Source organism: Pygocentrus nattereri, chromosome 3 (genome assembly GCF_015220715.1).
Source record: "Pygocentrus nattereri isolate fPygNat1 chromosome 3, fPygNat1.pri, whole genome shotgun sequence".
Taxonomy (NCBI): Eukaryota; Metazoa; Chordata; class Actinopteri; order Characiformes; family Serrasalmidae; genus Pygocentrus; species Pygocentrus nattereri.
Window position 1 is genome coordinate 3497166 of NC_051213.1, and position 23673 is coordinate 3520838.

The following is a 23673-nucleotide window of genomic DNA, read 5'->3' on the forward strand; positions in this document are numbered from 1 at the left end:
TTACATTGATGATTGTCTAAAATCGGGTTACATCTCTGGAGCAGGCATTGTCTTTGTACCATGATCTGAGGAAAATCTGTCAGACTGGAGGCTTCAAGCTAACAAAATGGATCAGCAACAGCACAGAAGTGTTGTCTAAGATTCCAGATGAGGAAAAGGCACAGGGCAATAAAGATCTTGATCTGGACCATAACCCATTTCCCATAGAAAGAGCATTAGGAGTGCAATGGTGTGTCCAGTGTCCAGACTCCTTCAGGTTTAGAGTTGTCATCCAAAACAGGCCACTTACCAGAAGAGGCATCCTGTCCATGGTGAGTTCAGTATACGATCCTCTGGGGATCTTGGCACCAGTTATCTTGCCTGCTAAGAATATCTTGCAAGAATTGAGCAGATCCAAAATCAGCTGGGATGATGCTGTGCCAGAGAACCTTGCCCAGCAGTGGTTTAAGTGGGTACAGGGCATACAACAACTCTGTGAGTTTGAACTTGATCGATGTTTCAAGCCTGCCTGCTTTGGAGATCCTGTATCTGCTCATCTGCATCATTTCTCAGATGCCAGTGAAGTGGGCTATGGCACAGTCACATATCTTGTCCAACAAAACCGTCACAATCAAATACACTGCGCATTTGTCCTGGGAAAGGCTAGAGTAGCCCCTCTCAAGCCAACAACCATCCCACGACTGGAACTGACTGCAGCAACATTAGCAACAAGGATGGATTGCATGCTAAAAAAAGAACTACAGCTTCCATTAGGGGACTCTGTATTTTGGACAGACAGTACAGCTGTACTGAAGTATATTGCCAATGAAACTACAAGATTCCGCACCTTTGTGGCCAACAGGGTAGCGGCCATTATAGAGACTTCTGCGGTCTCTCAATGGAAATACATTTGCTCTCCACAAAATCCTGCAGATTATGCATCAAGGGGACAAGATGTTGATGCATTTATGCAGAACAAATCCTGGATTAGTGGCCCAGACTTTCTCACAAAGCCAGCACATAAATGGCCAGAGACCATTGTTCACCTGGATGAGCCTACAACAACGGACCCTGAGGTAAAGAAAACTGTAATGGTCAATGTTGTTGCAGTTGAAGAATCCAGAGACACAATGAAGCAGCTCATTGAGCACTTCTCCTCATGGCTACATCTTAAAAAGGCAACAGCATGGCTTCTCAGAATAAAAACCACATTGCTGAAGCTATCTAAGAGGAGAAAGGAATTAAGCCAGTGTCATTCACAGACTGAGATGGAGAAAGAAATGTCAAGCTTCAGTAGGAAACTTGTCAAGAAAACTCTAACAGTGGAAGAGCTTCAGAGAGCTGAGCAAGACATTGTTCGTTATTGCCAGCAAAAGAAATTTCATGAGGAAATTTTGGCTCTTAAAATGAACAGGCATGTTAGGAAAGGCAGTCATCTTTGCAAACTTAATCCAGTATTGATTGATGGCATTCTCAGAGTTGGTGGGAGACTTAAGCGAGCAGCCATTCCAGAAGAAGCCAAGTACCCTGCCATTCTGCCCAAAGACCATAGAATATCTGAGTTGATTGTGCAAGAGGTCCATAAAGAAACATGTCATGGTGGACATAATCATGTTCTCTCACAACTACGTCAGAAATACTGGATTCCCAATGCTACTGCTTTAATTTGAAAGGTCCTATCAAAGTGCGTCACCTGTCGGATATAGCAAGGTGGTTCTGGCCAACAACTAATGGCAGACTTACCCACAAACAGAGTTCTGCCAGACGAACCCCCATTCACCAAAACTGGTGTAGATTACTTTGGACCTTTTTCTGTGCAGCGTGGAAGAAGCACAGTAAAGAGATATGGGGTTATCTTTACTTGCCTGACTGTACGAGAAGTCCATATTGAAATGGCTCCGAGCTTGGACACTGATTCGTTTATCCACGCCTTGCGACGCTTCATTGCAAGACGTGGCCAGGTGTTGGAAATGTGTTCCGATAATGGGAGAAATTTTGTTGGTGCTGAGCGAGAGCTAAAAAAGGCTATTCAAGAGTGGAACACCTCCAAAATAGGGAATACTTTGCTTCAGCATAGCATCAAATGGATGTTGAACCCCCCTTCCGGCTCTCACCACGGAGGAGTTTGGGAATGCATGGTCCGTTCTATCAGGAAAGTACTTAACAACACTCTAATAATGCAAAATTTGGATGACGAAGGTCTACACACGTTCCTCTGTGAAGCAGAGGCCATCTTGAACAGTCGGCCAATCACCACACCATCAAACGACCCAAATGACATGGAGGCACTCACCCCAAACCATCTCCTGTTGTTAAAAACTAGGCCATCTATGCCTCCAGGACTGTTTTGAAAGGGAGGATCTCTATGCACGGAGAAGATGGAGGCAGGTGCAATACATGGCTGACATCTTTTGGAAAAGATGGGTGAGGGAGTATCTGCCTGAGTTACAGAAACGTCAAAAGTGGACAAGTGTATCACGGAATTATGTTCCTGGAGACATTGTTTTGATTGTGGATGAATCTGCGCCAAGAAATTCATGGGTGTTGGGTAGAGTTACCCATACAGTGCAGGATGAACATGGACTTGTTCGCAGAGTTCGAGTTAAGACAAATACCAGTGAGCTTGACAGACCCATCACTAAAATTTGTCTTCTTCAAGCCACAGAGTGAGGCAGTGGTAAAGACTGCACTCCTACGGTGTGTCAAGTGCTGGTAACCTCTGAAGACTTGATCTTTTTCCTTAAAGACTTTAATGTATCTACAAAGTATTCCTTTTATGTAAGATAATTGTTTCTATTGATAGAATACAATTAGGGGCCGGGGTGTGTATGGGCCAAGTACTAAAGCTGTTCTAAGATGCTATGTTTATTTCCAGTAATTTACTTTTTTGTGTCTATTGGTTTCAGCTATTTTTATTTAATGAGACAGTTTGTAGTTTGTGTAATATTTAAACTAAATAAACTAGCTTTATTATTTGTTAGTTCACTTTGTGGTACTGCAGTCTCAATATAAATGGGTACTGTCTCTTTAAGAGAAACGCTGTTTTGGGGGAAAGCCATAGATTAGGGAGAGCTTGAAAGGAACAGCAGTGGGGTAGCCATCAGCTGTGGAAGTACACAGTTTTCTTACCGTGGCCAGCGTTTTGTTTCATAATTATTCCTGGGGGAAACGTGGAAATAAAGTTTTATTTTTTTTTCTTTTAAAACCTCCAGTACAGTGGAAAATGGATAATTTCTTGACAGAACGACATGGCACGAGTAAAACCAATGCTTCACCCTAACTAAAGAGTTTGCCTCTACAAGTAGAGAGAGAGAGAGTTCGGTGTGAGGCTCGCTCTATCATTTTTCTACTAAGAGGTTTTTTCCAGAAACCCAGCCCTGATGACGTGAAACAGCAGTGAAAACAGAAAAGTACAGGTGTGCAGGACTGGCATGGAAACCCACTGCTTTATACGCAGACGACACAACAGATGAACGCTCACCTTTCACTCTCTTCTGTCTGTTTGTGCCTTTATTGCTTTTGTATTAAACAGTTTAGGGCTCTGACAAGCAGTTCATCGGTGTGGCCCTTTTTCATAGAGAATAATCAGATCCTAAAGCTTAGTCAGATCTCAGTAGTTAATGACAGTTTCCCAGTGTTTCTAGTCTTAAACTGCTCCTGTCCTCACTTTTCTGGAATGTGCTTCAGGCATCAATTTCAGAATGAACGTATTTTAACAAAACAATGAAGTTGACACGTTAAATGCCTTTGTTTTTATTGAAATACAGACTAAAGTCACTGTTTTCTGTTTTTATTTGGATCGTATTTACTGTCCCAACTCTTTTGGTATGAAGTTTGTAAATTAAACCTCTCCTGTCGTGTCTTAACAGGCACTGTCTTTCCAGAATCCACACCCTCAGTCTCCTCTCGACTGAAAGCCTTTCGTCGGCAGTTTCATACAGTCCGTGCTACTGCTGGGGACACTGTCCACCTGCACTGTCGCCTCTCACCTGAAACCAGTACAGCGGCCAGAGAGGTCAGGTGGTTTAAGGGGACAGACTGTATTGAAGTGTTCCAGGTCACTGTGGGAAGTTGCTGTGAAGGCAGTGGGAAACTGACACTGAGAGATGCTAAAGTCACTGATTCTGGACAATACAGGTGTGAAATGCTGGGAGAGAAGAAAGAGGAGATGTCCGTTATTCATCTGCACGTATCAGGTGAGTTTAGATCCTCCTGTAAAGGACAGTCTAGTACATTTATAATGCTGTGTTGAACTGTTATACTGTATGTACTGCATTGCATGTCTCCCACTGCACAGCAGGAGGCAACTGTAAATATTAAATATTAAATGGGAATTAAAGGAGAGGGTGTCAAAACTGTTGCATAATTCAATCACTGAGATGTAAACAAACTCATGCAAGAGTGGTTTGATGTGGAATGATTAATAGTGGAGAAACTTACCAGCTCAGAGTTCTTTACAGTGGTGGTGATAGGAACCAGGGGTCACACAAATATAGATGTTTTATTTTCCATGTAAAATGTCCAGTGAACCTGCACGTGTATTTTGAGTTGTATATGTAATGTTTATATTGGTACAATAGTGACATATATGAAAAACGTAAGTTTTCTTTGCAGACTTTTTGTCATATATCATCCTGCACATACCTCTTCACCAAGAGTGTGTTTTTAAAAACATGTTTTAGGCAAAAAAGCCCATGAAGTCCTGACCAACAGATGCTTATGTGGCTATTATTCTTCTATCTAGCAGGTTATTTAAGGATTACCCGCCTTGTTCAATCAGATAGAAATTTAATTCAGTGGGTATGCTCTATTCTGATTATTATTAAATTATTACAATTATTAACACACTATCAGGCTGTGTGTAAATATAATGACTATGTTTAAAGGTAATTCATGTAATAATATTAATGCACTAATAATATTAGTGCACTATTAAATGTACACCTGCTTCTCTTTGCATTGCTTCATTAAGGCTTGCTGAAATGCCTCATGTAAAAGATGACGAATCGTATAGTAGTGATGGATGAATTCTGAATACATGGTTCTAAACGTATTAAATAATGGATTCCATTACAAGACATTAAAAAGTAACATGTTCAGAATACCCTCTCCATGGATCACCACCTTATCGTGGTGGAGGGGTTTGTGTGCTTGAATGATCCTAGGAGTTGTCTGGAGCAAAAGCTCCTGGTAGGGTCTCCCATGGCAAACTGGTCCTAGGTGACAGGCCAGACAAAGTGTGATCCATAATCACCCCTATGAACACAAGAAAGCAGGACTTGTGTACCCTGCCCAGATCAGGGTTACCGGGGCCCCACCCTGGAGCCAGGCCTGTGGACGAGAGGATAGCTTCCCTACGCCTTCGGGTTGGGGAACGGGTCCTGACTGTTGTCTGTGCTTATGCACCGAACAGCAGTTCAGAGTACCCAGCCTTCCTAGAGTCCTTGGAAAGGGTGCTTGAAAGTGCTCCTCCTGGAGACTCTCTTGTCCTACTGGGGGACTTCAACGCTCATGTGGGCAACGACAGTGAGACCTGGAGGAGTGTGATTGGGAGGAATGGCCTCTCTGATCTGAACCCGAGTGGTGTTCAGTTTTTGGACTTCTGTGCAAACCACAGTTTGTCCATAACGAACACCATGTTTGAACACAAGGATGTCCATAAGTGCACATGGCACCAGTACACCCTAGGCCGCAGTTCAATGATTGACTTTGTAGTCGTGTCATCGGACTAAAGAGAGGAGCTGAGCTGTCAACTGATCACCACCTGGTGGTGAGTTGGATCAGGTGGTGGGGGAAGATGCCGGTCAGACCAGGCAAACCCAAACGTATAGTGAGGGTTTGCTGGGAACGTCTGGCAGAAGAACCTGTCAGATTGATCTTCAACTCACACCTCCATCAGAACTTTGACCAGATATCGGGGGAGGTGGGGGACATTGACTCAGAATGGGCCATGTTCCGCTCCTCCATTGTTGAAGCGGCTGACTGTAGCTGTGGTCGTAAGGTAGTTGGTGCCTGTCGGGGTGGTAATCCTCGAACCCGGTGGTGGACACCCCAGGTGAGAGATGCTGTCAAGCTGAAGAAGGAGTCCTACCATGCATGGTTGGCCTGTAGGACACCAGAGGCAGCTGGCAGATATCGACAGGCCAAGCGATCTGCAGTTTCAGTCATTGCCAAGGCAAAAACCCGGGTGTGGGAAGAGTTTGGTGAGGCCTTGGAAAGTAACTTTAAGTTGGCTCCGAAAATATTCTGGCAAACCATCAGACGACTCAGAAGGGGAAAGCAGTGTGCCACTAGCACTGTATATAGTGGAGATGGTGTGCTGCTGACTTCGACTGAAGACGTCATTGGGCGGTGGAAGGAATAATTTGAGGACCTTCTCAATCCCACCAACACGTTCTCCAGTGAGGAGGCAGAGTCTGCGGAATAGTCCATTACTGAGGCTGAAATTGCTAAGGTAGTTAAAAAGCTCCTTGGCGGCAGGGCTCCAGGGGTGGATGAGATTCGTTCCGAGTTCCTCAAGGCTCTGGATGTTGTGGGGCTGTCTTGGCTGACACGCCTTTTCAACATTGCATGGACATCTGGGGCGGTGCCACTGGATTGGCAGACTGGGGTGGTGGTGCCTCTTTTTAAAAAGGGGGACGGGAGGGTGTGTTCCAACTACAGGGGAATCACACTCATCAGCCTCTCTGGTAAGGTCTATGCAAGGGTGCTGGAGAAGAGAGTCCGGCTTATAGTCGAACCTCGGATCCAGGAGGAGCAGTGCGGGTTCCACCCTGGTCGTGGAACACTGGACCAACTCTTTACCCTCTCCAGGATTCTGGAGGGGTTCATGGGAGTTTGCCCAACCAGTCCACATGTGCTTTGTGGATTTGGAGAAGGCATTTGACTGTGTTCCCCGGGGTATTCTGTGGAAGGTGCTTTGGGAGTAAGGGGTACATGGCTCTTTGCTATGAGCCATTCAGGCCCTGTACAAACAAAGCAGGAGTTTGGCCGGCAGTAAGTCAGACTCATTCCCAGTGAGAGTTTGACTCCGTCAGGGCTGCCCTTTGTCACCGATTCTATTCATAATTTTTATGGATAGAATTTCTAGGGGCAGTCAGGGGATGGAGGGTGTCCGGTTTGGTGACCTCAAGGTCACATCGCTGCTGTTTGCAGATGATGTGGTCCTATTGGGGACATCAGGCCGTGAACTTCAGCTTTCGCTGGATCGGTTTGCAGCCGTGTGTGAAGCGACCGGGATGAGGATCAGTACCTCCAAATCCGAGGCCATGGTTCTCAGGCGGGAAAGGGTAAAAGCCCTCTCTGGGTCAGGGATGAGCTCTTGCCTCAAGTGGAGGAGTTTAAGTATCTCGGGGTCTAGTTCACGAGTGATGGTACAAGGGAGTGGGAGATTGACAGGCTGATTGGTGCTGGGTCAGCAGTGATGCGGGCTCTTTACTGTCTGTTGTGGTAAAGAAAGTGCTGAGCCATAAGGCAAGCCTCTTGATTTACTGGTCGATCTACGTTCCCACCCTCACCTATGGTCATGAGCTTTGGGTAATGACCGAAAAAACAAGATCGCGAATACAAGCGGCTGAAATGAGTTTCCTCTGCAGGGTGTCTGGACTCTCCCTTAGAGATAGGGTGAGAAGTTCGGTCATCCGGGAGGGACATGGAGTAGAGCCGCTGCTTCTCCATGTCGAGAGGAGCCAGCTGAGGTGGTTCAGGCATCTGGTTAGGATGCCTCCTGGACGCCTTCCTTGGGAGGTGTCACAGGCAAGTCCACCCGGGAGGAGACCCCGGGGAAGACCCAGGACTCGCTGGCATGACTATATCGCCCAGCTGGCCTGGGAGTGCCTGGGAATCCCCCCCAGGGAGCTAGTGGAAGTGGCTGGGGAAAGGGAGGTCTGGGCCTCATTGCTAAGGATGCTGCCCCCATGACCCGAACCCCGGAGAAGCGGAAGATGATGGATGGACGGATGGATGGATGTTCAGAATACATTTAGAATGTATTTAGAATGCATCTTGTATGCAAGATGAGAAAAAATTGTTTTGCCTAATTCACACTTTTCCACGCAGTTACTTGCTAGCAGTTTTCTTCATATAATTCTTCAGTTATGTTTCATGAAAAATTTGATTGTCATTTAAATGAAGTTTTCTCTCTCACTGCCTGATTCAGTCCATTGCTGCCCCCTTTATCCCCCAAGCAGGAGTACAGTACAACACATATGCGAAGCTTATCATGACAAACATGATTGTTAGTTGAATCATTTCTCAGCAGAGCTCAGAAATGCTGAGATTGCTACCTGGTCATCACATTGATTTATCAGTCTACTCAGACTTTAGCAGGAGCTTCAGAGTTTGTCTTCAGCAGTCTTTATCTGATGCTCACTGAAACATGATAGATCTTTCCATTTAGCTTGATTTGAAAAGACCTACAAACGTTCTTTCACTCAAGCGAATCCAGCACAGATTCAGCTTAATATCACTGAATGTATAAACACTGGGATGATTCATAGCCTAGTTTCTTGTTGTCTTAACGGACGTACTAATCTAATCCTATTCTGATCTTTTTTTCTTCCTCCCAGAGTTTAAACTGGTCTCCAGATCAGAAGATGTTGGAAAGCCGTCTCATGTTGAGCCTCTGAAACCCACTTCGAAGCAGCAGAGCTCTCCAGATTTTGGACCTCATGTTTTTTGTGGTCATGATGTCACTCTGCCCTGTTACCTCTCTCCTGAAACCAGTGCTGTAGCCATGGAGATCAGGTGGTTTAAAGGGACAGACTGCATTTACCTGTACCTGAATGGTCAGGTAACAGAGGGGAGGGGCTACGAGGGCAGAGTGAGCATGTTCACAGACGAGCTGCAGAGAGGAAACGTGTCTCTGAGTCTGCGAGATGTTCAGAGGTCAGATTATGGAGAGTACAGGTGTGAGGTCACTCATGGAGGACACAGGGTGAAAAACGATGGAGTGCGAATAAAAGGTAGAGCTTCAATTATTCTAAATATATGGTCCTTCTCAGAGTTAAACCTTAGAACCTAAAGTCCTCGCTCTGCAGCTCGTGTGGCTGTTTTTAGGCTTTATAGCTCAGGAAGGAACTCGGTCACAGACATCATACACATCACAATAAATGGTAATGCATCAGTGAGCAATCCGACTTAAACTCTTTACCTTTAATTATATCTGTTTTAGGCTCCATAACACATGAAGGGGGTTAAGTTGGAGGCATCATACACATCTGTAATGAACACGATCGGTCAGATACATGTGTGGGAGTGTATCAGCCAGGCATTGTAATTCCAGCTTAGAAAACAAGTAGAAATGCACATATTTAAACACAGTTTTAGGAATTGTAGGAATTACAAACATTTTGACGCATAGCTTACATAACTAATATAGATAAAACTGTCAATCCTATTTTGGATTGAACTCTGGGGTCGTATTACAGAAATTTCCTATCTTTTTGTCTAATGTTGAGATCTGACAGGTCAAGATATGATTTTTACAAATTCATATTACAGAAGCAAAACTTCCATCCATCCATCCATCCATTATGTTCCGCTTGTCCGGGGTTCGGGTCGCGGGGGCAGCATCCTAAGCAATGAAGCCCAGACCTCCCTTTCCCCAGCCACTTCCACTAGCTCTCCAAGGGGGTTTCCGAGGTGCTCCCAGGCCAGCTGGGCGATATAGTCGCGCCAGCGTGTCCTGGGTCTTCCCCGGGGTCTCCTCCCAGGTGGACTCGCCTGTGACACCTCCCGAGGGAGGCGTCCAGGAGGCATCCTAACCAGATGCCCGAACCACCTCAGCTGGCTCCTCTCGACGTGAAGAAGCAGCGGCTCTACTCTGAGTCCTTCCCGGATGACTGAACTTCTCACCCTATCTCTAAGGGAGAGTCCAGACACCCTGCGGAGGAAACTCATTTCGGCCGCTTGTATTCGCGATCTTATTCTTTCGGTCATTACCCAAAGCTCATGACCATAGGTGAGGGTGGGAACGTAGATCGACCGGTAAATCGAGAGCCTTGCCTTATGGCTCCATACACGGGTTTTTGCCTTGGCAACAACTGAAGCCGCAGATCGCTTGGCCTGTCGATACCTGCCAGCTGCCTCTGGTGTCCCACAGGCCAACCATGCCCGGTAGGACTCCTTCTTCAGCTTGACGGCATCTCTCACCTGGGGTGTCCACCACCGGTTTCGAGGATTACCGCCCCGACAGGCACCAACTACCTTACGGCCACAGCTACAGTCAGCCGCTTCAGCAATGGAGGAACGGAACATGGCCCATTCTGAGTCAATGTCCCCCACCTCCCCTGATATCTGGTCAAAGTTCTGACGGAGGTGTGAGTTGAAGATCAATCTGACAGGTTCTTCTGCTAGACGTTCCCAGCAAACCCTCACTATGCGTTTGGGCTTGCCTGGTCTGACCGGCATCTTCCCCCACCACCTGATCCAACTCACCACCAGGTGGTGATCAGTTGACAGCTCAGCTCCTCTCTTTACCCGAGTGTCCAAAACACATGGCCGCAATTCCGATGACACGACTACAAAGTCAATCATTGAACTGCGGCCTAGGGTGTCCTGGTGCCATGTGCACTTATGGACATCCTTGTGTTCAAACATGGTGTTCGTGATGGACAAACTGTGGTTTGCACAGAAGTCCAAAAACTGAACACCACTCGGGTTCAGATCAGAGAGGCCATTCCTCCCAATCACACCCCTCCAGGTCTCACTGTCATTGCCCACGTGAGCGTTGAAGTCCCCCAGTAGGACAATAGAGTCTCCAGGAGGAGCACTTTCAAGCACCCTTCCCAAGGACTCTAAGAAGGCTGGGTACTCTGAACTGCTGTTCGGTGCATAAGCACAGACAACAGTCAGGACCCGTTCCCCAACCCGAAGGCGTAGGAAAGCTACCCTCTCGTCCACCGGAGAAAACCCCAACATACAGGCACCGAGTCGAGGGGCTATGAGAAAGCCCACACCTGCCCGCCGCCTCTCACCATGGGCAACTCCAGAAAAGAATAAAGTCCAGCCCCTCTCAAGGAGATTGGACCCAGAGCCCAAGCTGCGTGTTGAGGTGAGCCCGACTATATCTAGCCGGTATCTCTCAACCTCGCGCACCAACTCAGGCTCCTTCCCCGCCAGTGAGGTAACGTTCCAAGTTCCAAAAGCCAGTTTCAGCAACCGAGGATCAGAACGCCAAGGCCCACGCCTTCGGACACTGCCCGATCCACAACGCACCGAACCCCTACTACTGCCCCTCCCATTGGTGGTGGGTCGATGGGAGGGGGGACTCATGTAACTCCTTCGGGCTGGGCCCGGCCGGGCACCATGAGTAAATGCCCGGCCACCAGACGCTCGCTGGCGAGCCCCTCCCCCAGGCCTGGCTCCAGGGTGGGGCCCCGGTAACCCTGTTCCGGGCAGGGTACACAAGTCCTGTTTTTCTGTCTTCATAGGGGTTATTATGGATCACACTTTGTCTGACCTGTCACCTAGGACCAGTTTGCCATGGGAGACCCTACCAGGAGCTTTTGCTCCAGACAACATAGCTCCTAAGATCATTCAAGCACGCAAACCCCTCCACCACGATAAGGTGGTGATCCAAGGAGAGGAGAAGCAAAACTTAATTTAGGAATCGTATCTTACAGCATCGTACCTCAAGTTAGTAAATACCAAACTACTTGATCAAAGTCAACACTCAACTGTCATGTCTGTTACAGTTACTGTTGCTCCAGTTACTGATGTAAATAAGGTCAAAACTAGACAAAAATGCAATGAACTGGAGATTGTTAATATTGTTAGAGTGCCCCCTGCTGTTGCTCCAAAATGGGTTTCGCCAAGCGCAATAATGTTTTTCTTCCTGATAAACAGACACACGTTCAGCTCCGCCTCCTCATTACTTCCCTACCACTGTAATATTTCATCATAAACATTAACTCAGGAAGGTGTTCAGAAGGGCGGTGGAGTTCGAGTCGGCAGCATCTGAGATTTTTAAAATGAGTGTTACGACCCTACAGGAAAGCCTAGGGGATAAAGGGGGGCAGTAACATATGGTTTCGATGTGATGTTTGCAGCACAAATCAGGAAGGAACAAGACAAGAATGGGTTACCTTCTTTTGTCTTGTTATTACACTCCGGGGTTAAAGTACACTCAGATTATGATTTGAGTAAGACCTCCATAACATCAATATGTACAATATTTACAAAAAAGAAAAAGGCAAATATGCTTGCTGTCAAAAGAACAGAATTCTGGACCCAGGCGGCGCTAAATCAAAGTAATAATCAAAACAAACAAAACACTACCCTAGCACTTTAATTCTAATCCTCACCTGTGGCAAAAACAAAAAAAACTATCTACAGTAGTCTTCCCTATTGCATAACATAAATACATGGGTCAGCGCCTGCCCCTTACCTAAGGTGTCTATACGTTGGGCTGCTACGTGATGTAAAATGTATGAACGCGCCCATCTACCCTGTCCAGAACCCCAACAAAGCACAGCAGCGAGAGAGAGAGAGAGAGAGAGAGAGAGAGCAAGAGAGCATAGACAGCCACAAAACAGCAATACTAACAGGATTAACAGTGCGAGGAACGAGAACCTAAGCTAACCTGAACTGGACAGCTTGATCAACACAGACAAGCCTAACTCAGACACACACACAACTGCACCAGCAGAAACAACAAGCTCATGCAGCTGCGACAGCAACTATAACTAGGAGCATGAGTGCGTGAAAACAGCTTGGAGCACAGGGATTTAAAGTTATGAAAGTTTTTAGGAGATCTAGTCTAGAAGTCAGTGGATAAGATTATGAACTTTTGTGGTTTGTTTCTTGTCCATCTGCACTGTGATGTGCTGCCCTAATGAGTTTTATACACTTAGTGTTCAGCAAATTTGGATGTTAATTCCCTCAAATTAAAGCTGAATGTCTGCATTTTGAGCTCATATTCATAATTCAATTTAACTCCAATAGTCTGTGGTAGAGAACTGAAATAACAGTAACTTTGTTGATGTCCAAATACTTATGGATCTGACTGTATTGCACTGTGCTACTGCTTCATATTACAGATACAGTAAATAAATAGGTATTTATAATTATATTATAATAAACTACCACCTAAAAATAAATCCATAGTTTACAGTTCTGTATCTCAGGTAGCCGCTGTTTTAGATCATTAGTAAAATGAAGTCATTGGCTTTGTAAGCCCTGACCAGTACAGTGGAGCTCTTTCAGTTACATTATGTTCTGTTATAGTTCATGTGAGCATATTGTGTAAATGACCGTAATGACAGTTTACAGCAACATCTGATTAAGTGTGTCTTCAGTAGAGAGATGACTGACACACACATTTCTGTCTCTCTTTTCAGAGTTTAAATTATTCTCCCTCCCAGAGAACTATCACTCTCTCATTCCTCAGCCTTTTACTGTCCGTGCTTGTGCTGGTAATGATGTCCTTCTGCCTGGTTTCCTCTCACCTAAAACCAGTGCTGTTGCCATGGAGATCAGGTGGTTTAAAGGGACAGACTGCCTTTACCTGTACCAGAATGGTCAGGTGACAGAGGGGAGGGGCTATGAGGGCAGAGTGAGCATGTTAACTGATGAGCTGGAGAATGGAAACGTATCTCTGAAGCTGAAAGATTATCAGTCAGATGGAGGAGAATACAGGTGTGAGGTCACTTATGGAAAACACAAGATGGAAAACAAAGTTCACCTGCATATAGAGGGTAAATATTGATGCCGCTCAGCGCTAACCAAGTGACTGAGAAGCAGGCAGGTCATGTCTAGCTATAGAGTCTCTGATCATGGCCGACACTGACCAACACTCAGCCCATCACAGAATGACACACTTAACACGTGTGCACATCCATCCATCCATCCATCCATCCATCCATCCATCCATCCATCCATCATCTTCCGCTTCTCCGGGGTTCGGGTCGTGGGGGCAGCATCCTAAGCAATGAGGCCCAAACCTCCCTTTCCCCAGCCACGTCCACTAGCTCTCCAAGGGGGATTCCGAGGCGCTCCCAGGCCAGCTGGGCGATATAGTCACGCCAGCGTGTCCTGGGTCTTCCCCGGGGTCTCCTCCCAGGTGGACTTGCAAGGTGGTTGTCCAGTATGGTGGCCTCAGGATTTAACGTCTGCTTTTTGCGGATGATGTGGTCCTGTTGGCGTCATCAGGCCGGGACCTCCAGCTCTCTCTGGACCAGTTTGCAGCCTAGTGTGAAGCGGCTGGGATGAAAATCAGCACCTCTAAATCTGAGACCAGGGTCCTCAGTCGGAAAAAGGTAGAATACTCTGTCCAGGTTGGGAGTGAATTCTTGCCCCAAGTGGAGGAGTTTAAATATCTTGGGATTTTGTTCATGAGTGAAGGAAGGATGGAGCGAGAGGTTCGCAGGTGTGGCACCTGCAGTAATGCAGACCCTATACCGGTCTGTCATGGTGAAGAGAGCTGAGCCAGAAGGCGAAGCTGTCAATTTACCGGTCAATCTACATTCCAACTCTCACCTATGGTCACAAGCTTTGGGTAGTGACTGAAAGAACGAGATCACGGATACAAGTGGCTGAAATGAGCTGTCTCCGCAGGGTCGCCGGGCTCTCCCTTAGAGATAGGGTGAGAAGATCTGCGATTCGGGAGAGGCTCAGAGTAGAGCTGCTGCTCCTCCATTTTAAAAGAAGCCAGTTGAGTTGAGTTGGTTCAGGCATCTGGTAAGGATGGCCGCTGGACGCCTCCCTAGGGAGGTGTTCCAGACATGTCCGACGGGGAGGAGACCCCAGGGAAGACCCAGGACACATTGGAGGGATTATATCTCTCGACTGTCTTGGGAACGCATCGGTATCCCTCCGGAAGAAATGGAAGAGGGGGTGGGGGAGAGGGAGGCCTGGGCCTCTTAGGCTGCTGCCTCCGCAACCTGGATAAGCAGTTGAGAATGGATGGATGGATGGAATACATTTTCTGATTCTTCAAGCTTTGTGCTAACACTTGACAACTGGTGGCTCCTCTGGTCTTCACTGCTTCTTCGCTTCCATGATCAACATAGTCATCAGATGGAAACTTTGCCTGTGACCTCGTCGCAGAATTCAACCTCTGAAGTGTGTAAAACGAAAAATAGATAAAAATAAACCAGAGCCATTATGGAAACAAGTGCTGAATGTAGATAAAGTAAACGTGGAACTCTTTCTTCCCAAACATTAAAGTATATTTTGGAGGAAAAAAGCATTTGATGAATAGAACACCTTTCCAGCTGTTAATCATGGTGGTGGCTCTATTAGTTTTTGGGGTTGTGTGGCAGCCAGTGCACAGAAAACACTGCACAGGTAGATGTAAAAATGAATTCCAGTAAATATCATTTAATTCTGGGAGCAAATGTGCTGCAGTCAGTCAAGAAACAAACTGTAAAGAAGCCATTGGACAACAGGATAATGATCCAAAACACACCTCAAAATCAACCATGAACTACATCCATAAAAAACAAGCAGAAGGTTTTGGAATGGTCCTCATACTTTTTACATCTGTTCTGCAAAGAGTGTGAGACAATTCCTCAACCAAGAACAGAAACACTCATATTCAGCTAGAGAGTGTAGCTTTGCTGTGATATCTGACTGACTTGGTAAAGTCTCCAGATTATTTAATCAAATATAAAGTAACTGAGCATTAACAACTGCGGAGAAAATGCATAAAAGCCTGTCTTAAAGGCACAGCAAGCTTTTATAATCCATGCTTAACCTCGTAAAGAGCATTAAAGTTATACTTAACACAAAAAAACAATTACCAACTTATTTGATTATCATTACTTTAAATATGTATTATAATGTTTTAAATTAGAACAAGAAGAATCTCATTAATTGAGCTTTATCTATTGTTTTATTCCACAGCTCCAGGTCGCTTGACTGAGTATTAAATTTCTCCACTCTGAACTCCATTCACTCTCTTCACTTTCTCTTTTCAGACAGATGTTTATAAATTGCTTATTTTAAAAGTCTGTAAGATGTTGAACTTGAACATGAAGACATTCACTAACTGCACTTTACCTATTGTTTTATTTACAGCTCCAGGTTGTTTTTGTGAGTATTATATTTCTCCACTCTGAACTCCTTTCACTCTCTTCACTTTCTCTTTTCAGAAAGATGTTTATAAATTTCTTCTTTATCCAGAAAACCTTCAGTCACATTTACATTAAAGCCTCTTTCACAAGCCATGATTTGCTGTGATTTTCAGAATTAAGGTCTTTACACACTGAACATGATTTGTAGGATCTCCGTGTCCCAGTAACCACGTTTTTAAATGAAATGATTAGTTTGTCTTCATCGCCGATTGTGTCAGCATCTCCACAAGCAGCTCAGTCAGAGTTCCAGAGCTGAGCTGTGTGTGAAAGATAAACTGAACAATATGAACGACAGCAGAAATGTCCAAATATGTTGCGTCTGGTGTGTGTCGTTTCAGTATGTTCTGCATATGGATGTTTTGTGTTTGTGTTGTTTATTAATGTGTTGTGTAAAGGCCTCGACATTTAAGAGTTTAGTTTGTTGAATAATAAGAATATTTCATTGATGTTCCACCAAAACCTGCAGAAGCCCTGTAAATGTGTTCCTGAGACAAAGTGCCACTTTTATTTCTGTCTGAATACCAAAACACCAGAAACAGCCCTAAATATTCACTTGTACAATTTCAGCAATCAAAAGCCTCAAAAACACATTTCTCACTTATATTATTTCCACTACTGAGGTTAGCCAGGTGGGAAACATGAAAAAAGAGGCTACAGTTAGCGTGTTATACCAGCTTTGACCAGCAGGGCTGTTTTCTTTTTACCCCTTTCCCTTTGGAGACTAGCGAGATTTCTCACAGAGAAATTCCTGCTGAACACCTTTCACACTGTATACTCTTAATGTAGATGATTGTTTATGAATTGAACTGTGCTTAATTATTATTTACTTAATGTTTCTCACCACAGGGAGACGTAACAAGGGATCTAAACCTTTTAAACATCAAGTGAGTAAATCTATCAATGTATTTACTGTATATAGAAGCCAGTTTCTGACTCCATGTTCCTGAATTCGTGGGTTATTCCGAGCTCATGGTTGTACTTTACCACTGAGCCCTCGTTTGTCATGTAGTCGTTTATGATAAATTATGTTCTGGTACTGAAAGTATCACGTGTCTCTCTCACGTACAACAATGTGCCACTATTTAGTATTGAACCCTGTTCAGGTCTGTGTTGAACTGTGTTCAGTTTAGTATTGAACCCTGTTCAGTTTAGTATTGAACTGTGTTCAGGTCTGTGTTGAACCGTGTTCAGTTTAGTATTGAACCCTGTTCAGGTCTGTGATGAACTGTGTTCAGTTTAGTATTGAACCCTGTTCAGGTCTGTGTTGAACCGTGTTCAGTTTAGTATTGAACCCTGTTCAGGTCTGTATTGAACTGTGTTCAGTTTAGTATCGAACCCTGTTCAGGTCTGTGTTGAACTGTGTTCAGTTTAGTATTGAACTGTGTTCAGGTCTGTGTTGAACCGTGTTCAGTTTAGTATTGAACCGTGTTCAGTTTAGTATTGAACCTTGTTCAGTTTAGTATTGAACCGTGTTCAGTTTAGTATTGAACCGTGTTCAGGTCTGTGTTGAACCCTGTTCAGGTCTGTATTGAAGCGTGTTCAGTTTAGTATTGAACTGTGTTCAGGTCTGTGTTTGAACTGTGTCCAGTTTAGTATTGAACCGTGTTCAGGTCTGTGTTGAACCCTGTTCAGGTCTGTATTGAACCGTGTTCAGTTTAGTATTGAACCGTGTTCAGTTTAGTATTGAACTGTGTTCAGGTCTGTGTTTGAACTGTGTCCAGTTTAGTATTGAACCGTGTTCAGATCTGTATTGAACCGTGTTCAGTTTAGTATTGAACCGTGTTCAGTTTTGTATTGAACTGTGTTCAGATCTGTATTGAACCGTGTTCAGTTTAGTATTGAACCGTGTTCAGTTTAGTATTGAACCCTGTTCAGGTCTGTGATGAACCGTGTTCAGTTTAGTATTGAACCGTGTTCAGGTTAGTATTGAACCGTGTTCAGTTTAGTATTGAACCGTGTTCAGTTTAGTATTGAACCGTGTTCAGTTTAGTATTGAACCGTGTTCAGATCTGTATTGAACCGTGTTCAGTTTAGTATTGAACCCTGTTCAGGTCTGTATTGAACCGTGTTCAGGTCTGTATTGAACCGTGTTCAGATCTGTATTGAACCGTGTTCAGATCTGTATTGAACCGTGTTCAGTTTAGTATTGAACCGTGTTCAGTTTAGTATTGAACCGTGTTCAGTTTAGTATTGAACCCTGTTCAGGTCTGTATTGAACCGTGTTCAGTTTAGTATTGAACCGTGTTCAGTTTAGTATTGAACCGTGTTCAGATCTGTATTGAACCGTGTTCAGTTTAGTATTGAACCCTGTTCAGGTCTGTATTGAACCCTGTTCAGTTTAGTATTGAACCGTGTTCAGTTTAGTATTGAACCGTGTTCAGATCTGTATTGAACCGTGTTCAGATCTGTATTGAACCGTGTTCAGATCAGTATTGAACCGTGTTCAGTTTAGTATTGAACCGTGTTCAGTTTAGTATTGAACCGTGTTCAGGTCTGTGTTGAACCGTGTTCAGTTTAGTATTGAACCGTGTTCAGTTTAGTATTGAACCATGTTCAGATCTGTATTGAACCGTGTTCAGTTTAGTATTGAACCCTGTTCAGGTCTGTGTTGAACCGTGTTCAGTTTAGTATTGAGCCGTGTTCAGGTCTGTATTGAACAGTGTTCAGTTTAGTATTGAACCCTGTTCAGGTCTGTATTGAACAGTGTTCAGTTTAGTATTGAACCCTGTTCAGGTCTGTGTTGAACCGTGTTCAGTTTAGTATTGAGCTGTGTTCAGGTCTGTATTGAACATTGTTCAGTTTAGTATTGAACCCTGTTCAGGTCTGTATTGAACAGTGTTCAGTTTAGTATTGAACCCTGTTCAGGTCTGTATTGAACAGTGTTCAGTTTAGTACTGAACCTTGTTCAGGTCTGTGTTGAACTGTGTTCAGTTTAGTATTGAACCCTGTTCAGGTCAAAACAATTACCAACTTATTTGATTATCATTACTTTAAATAATGTATTATAATGTTTTAAATTTGAACAAGAAGAATCTCATTAATTGAGCTTTATCTATTGTTTTATTTACAGCTCCAGGTCGCTTGACTGAGTATTAAATTTCTCCACTCTGAACCGTTCACTCTCTTCACTTTCTCTTTTCAGAAAGATGTTAATAAATTGCTTATTTTAAAAGTCTGTAAGATGTTGAACTTGAACATGAAGACATTCACTAACTGCACTTTACCTATTGTTTTATTTACAGCTCCAGCTTGTTTCAGTGAGTATTATATTTCTCCACTCTGAACTCCTTTCACTCTCTTCACTTTCTCTTTTCAGAAAGATGTTTATAAATTTCTTCTTTATCCAGAAAACCTTCAGTCACATTTACATTAAAGCCTCTTTCACAAGCCATGATTTGCTGTGATTTTCAGAATTAAGGTCTTTACACACTGAACATGATTTGTAGGATCTCCGTGTCCCAGTAACCACGTTTTTAAATGAAATGATTAGTTTGTCTTCATCGCCGATTGTGTCAGCATCTCCACAAGCAGCTCAGTCAGAGTTCCAGAGCTGAGCTGTGTGTGAAAGATAAACTGAACAATATGAACGACAGCAGAAATGTCCAAATATGTTGCGTCTGGTGTGTGTCGTTTCAGTATGTTCTGCATATGGATGTTTTGTGTTTGTGTTGTTTATTAATGTGTTGTGTAAAGGCCTCGACATTTAAGAGTTTAGTTTGTTGAATAATAAGAATATTTCATTGATGTTCCACCAAAACCTGCAGAAGCCCTGTAAATGTGTTCCTGAGACAAAGTGCCACTTTTATTTCTGTCTGAATACCAAAACACCAGAAACAGCCCTAAATATTCACTTGTACAATTTCAGCAATCAAAAGCCTCAAAAACACATTTCTCACTTATATTATTTCCACTACTGAGGTTAGCCAGGTGGGAAACATGAAAAAAGAGGCTACAGTTAGCGTGTTATACCAGCTTTGACCAGCAGGGCTGTTTTCTTTTTACCCCTTTCCCTTTGGAGACTAGCGAGATTTCTCACAGAGAAATTCCTGCTGAACACCTTTCACACTGTATACTCTTAATGTAGATGATTGTTTATGAATTGAACTGTGCTTAATTATTATTTACTTAATGTTTCTCACCACAGGGAGATTTAACAAGGGACCTGAACCTGTTAAAACACCAAGTGAGTAAATCTATCAATGTATTTACTGTATATAGAAGCCAGTTTCTGACTCCATGTTCCTGAATTCGTGGGTTATTCCGAGCTCATGGTTGTACTTTACCACTGAGCCCTCGTTTGTCATGTAGTCGTTTATGATAAATTATGTTCTGGTACTGAAAGTATCACGTGTCTCTCTCACGTACAACAATGTGCCACTATTTAGTATTGAACCCTGTTCAGGTCTGTGTTGAACTGTGTTCAGTTTAGTATTGAACCCTGTTCAGTTTAGTATTGAACTGTGTTCAGGTCTGTGTTGAACCGTGTTCAGTTTAGTATTGAACCCTCTTCAGGTCTGTGATGAACTGTGTTCAGTTTAGTATTGAACCCTGTTCAGGTCTGTGTTGAACCGTGTTCAGTTTAGTATTGAACCCTGTTCAGGTCTGTATTGAACTGTGTTCAGTTTAGTATCGAACCCTGTTCAGGTCTGTGTTGAACTGTGTTCAGTTTAGTATTGAACTGTGTTCAGGTCTGTGTTGAACCGTGTTCAGTTTAGTATTGAACCGTGTTCAGTTTAGTATTGAACCGTGTTCAGGTCTGTGTTGAACCCTGTTCAGGTCTGTATTGAAGCGTGTTCAGTTTAGTATTGAACTGTGTTCAGGTCTGTGTTTGAACTGTGTCCAGTTTAGTATTGAACCGTGTTCAGGTCTGTGTTGAACCCTGTTCAGGTCTGTATTGAACCGTGTTCAGTTTAGTATTGAACCGTGTTCAGTTTAGTATTGAACTGTGTTCAGGTCTGTGTTTGAACTGTGTCCAGTTTAGTATTGAACCGTGTTCAGATCTGTATTGAACCGTGTTCAGTTTAGTATTGAACCGTGTTCAGTTTAGTATTGAACTGTGTTCAGATCTGTATTGAACCGTGTTCAGTTTAGTATTGAACCGTGTTCAGTTTAGTATTGAACCCTGTTCAGGTCTGTGATGAACCGTGTTCAGTTTAGTATTGAACCGTGTTCAGTTTAGTATTGAACCGTGTTCAGTTTAGTATTGAACCGTGTTCAGATCTGTATTGAACCGTGTTCAGTTTAGTATTGAACCCTGTTCAGGTCTGTATTGAACCGTGTTCAGGTCTGTATTGAACCGTGTTCAGTTTAGTATTGAACTGTGTTCAGATCTGTATTGAACCGTGTTCAGTTTAGTATTGAACCGTGTTCAGTTTAGTATTGAACCCTGTTCAGGTCTGTATTGAACCGTGTTCAGTTTAGTATTGAACCGTGTTCAGTTTAGTATTGAACCGTGTTCAGATCTGTATTGAACCGTGTTCAGTTTAGTATTGAACCCTGTTCAGGTCTGTATTGAACCGTGTTCAGTTTAGTATTGAACCCTGTTCAGGTCTGTATTGAACCGTGTTCAGTTTAGTATTGAACCGTGTTCAGTTTAGTATTGAACCGTGTTCAGATCTGTATTGAACCGTGTTCAGATCTGTATTGAACCGTGTTCAGTTTAGTATTGAACCGTGTTCAGTTTAGTATTGAACCGTGTTCAGTTTAGTATTGAACCCTGTTCAGGTCTGTGTTGAACCGTGTTCAGTTTAGTATTGAACCGTGTTCAGTTTAGTATTGAACCATGTTCAGATCTGTATTGAACCGTGTTCAGTTTAGTATTGAACCCTGATCAGGTCTGTATTGAACAGTGTTCAGTTTAGTATTGAACCCTGTTCAGGTCTGTGTTGAACCGTGTTCAGTTTAGTATTGAGCCGTGTTCAGGTCTGTATTGAACAGTGTTCAGTTTAGTATTGAACCCTGTTCAGGTCTGTATTGAACAGTGTTCAGTTTAGTACTGAACCTTGTTCAGGTCAAAACAATTACCAACTTATTTGATTATCATTACTTTAAATAATGTATTATAATGTTTTAAATTTGAACAAGAAGAATCTCATTAATTGAGCTTTATCTATTGTTTTATTTACAGCTCCAGGTCGCTTGACTGAGTATTAAATTTCTCCACTCTGAACCGTTCACTCTCTTCACTTTCTCTTTTCAGAAAGATGTTAATAAATTGCTTATTTTAAAAGTCTGTAAGATGTTGAACTTGAACATGAAGACATTCACTAACTGCACTTTACCTATTGTTTTATTTACAGCTCCAGGTTGTTTTTGTGAGTATTATATTTCTCCACTCTGAACTCCTTTCACTCTCTTCACTTTCTCTTTTCAGAAAGATGTTTATAAATTTCTTCTTTATCCAGAAAACCTTCAGTCACATTTACATTAAAGCCTCTTTCACAAGCCATGATTTGCTGTGATTTTCAGAATTAAGGTCTTTACACACTGAACATGATTTGTAGGATCTCCGTGTCCCAGTAACCACGTTTTTAAATGAAATGATTAGTTTGTCTTCATCGCCGATTGTGTCAGCATCTCCACAAGCAGCTCAGTCAGAGTTCCAGAGCTGAGCTGTGTGTGAAAGATAAACTGAACAATATGAACAACAGCAGAAATGTCCAAATATGTTGCGCCTGGTGTGTGTCGTTTCAGTATATTCTGCATATGGATGTTTTGTGTTTGTGTTGTTTATTAATGTGTTGTGTAAAGGCCTCGACATTTAAGAGTTTAGTTTGTTGAATAATAAGAATATTTCATTGATGTTCCACCAAAACCTGCAGAAGCCCTGTAAATGTGTTCCTGAGACAAAGTGCCACTTTATTTCTGTCTGAATACCAAAACACCAGAAACAGCCCTAAATATTCACTTGTACAATTTCAGCAATCAAAAGCCTCAAAAACACATTTCTCACTTATATTATTTCCACTACTGAGGTTAGCCAGGTGGGAAACATGAAAAAAGAGGCTACAGTTAGCGTGTTATACCAGCTTTGACCAGCAGGGCTGTTTTCTTTTTACCCCTTTCCCTTTGGAGACCAGCGAGATTTCTCACAGAGAAATTCCTGCTGAACACCTTTCACACTGTATACTCTTAATGTAGATGATCGTTTATGAATTGAACTGTGCTTAATTATTATTTACTTAATGTTTCTCACCACAGGGAGATTTAACAAGGGACCTGAACCTGTTAAAACACCAAGTGAGTAAATCTATCAATGTATTTACTGTATATAGAAGCCAGTTTCTGACTCCATGTTCCTGAATTCGTGGGTTATTCCGAGCTCATGGTTGTACTTTACCACTGAGCCCTCGTTTGTCATGTAGTCGTTTATGATAAATTATGTTCTGGTACTGAAAGTATCACGTGTCTCTCTCACGTACAACAACGTGCGCTATAGATTTCTGATATTGGTGATGTCAGAAAGCCACTCACACGAACATGTTTGACAGACATCAACACGTCTCTCCCTGTGACGTATATTCATGTGGTTATTATATATACAATATATACAATATTCTATTAAACTGTCTGCTAATAAACTTAATTTCAGACATTGGTGAGTCAGAAAGTCACTCAG

General features: G+C 43.3%; 1 protein-coding gene across 1 annotated transcript in view; it reads left to right on the forward strand.

The window, feature by feature from the left end:
- LOC108415437 overlaps nt 1-23673 on the forward strand; it is a 44500-nt gene that overhangs the window by 12560 nt on the left and 8267 nt on the right. The window contains exons 3-10 of the mRNA XM_037536742.1: nt 3849-4175; nt 8547-8942; nt 16000-16014; nt 16902-16939; nt 19298-19312; nt 20200-20238; nt 22355-22369; nt 23256-23294. Of these exons, the coding sequence (XP_037392639.1) occupies nt 3849-4175; nt 8547-8942; nt 16000-16014; nt 16902-16939; nt 19298-19312; nt 20200-20238; nt 22355-22369; nt 23256-23294 (884 nt within the window). The remainder of the gene's footprint in view (nt 1-3848; nt 4176-8546; nt 8943-15999; nt 16015-16901; nt 16940-19297; nt 19313-20199; nt 20239-22354; nt 22370-23255; nt 23295-23673) is intronic.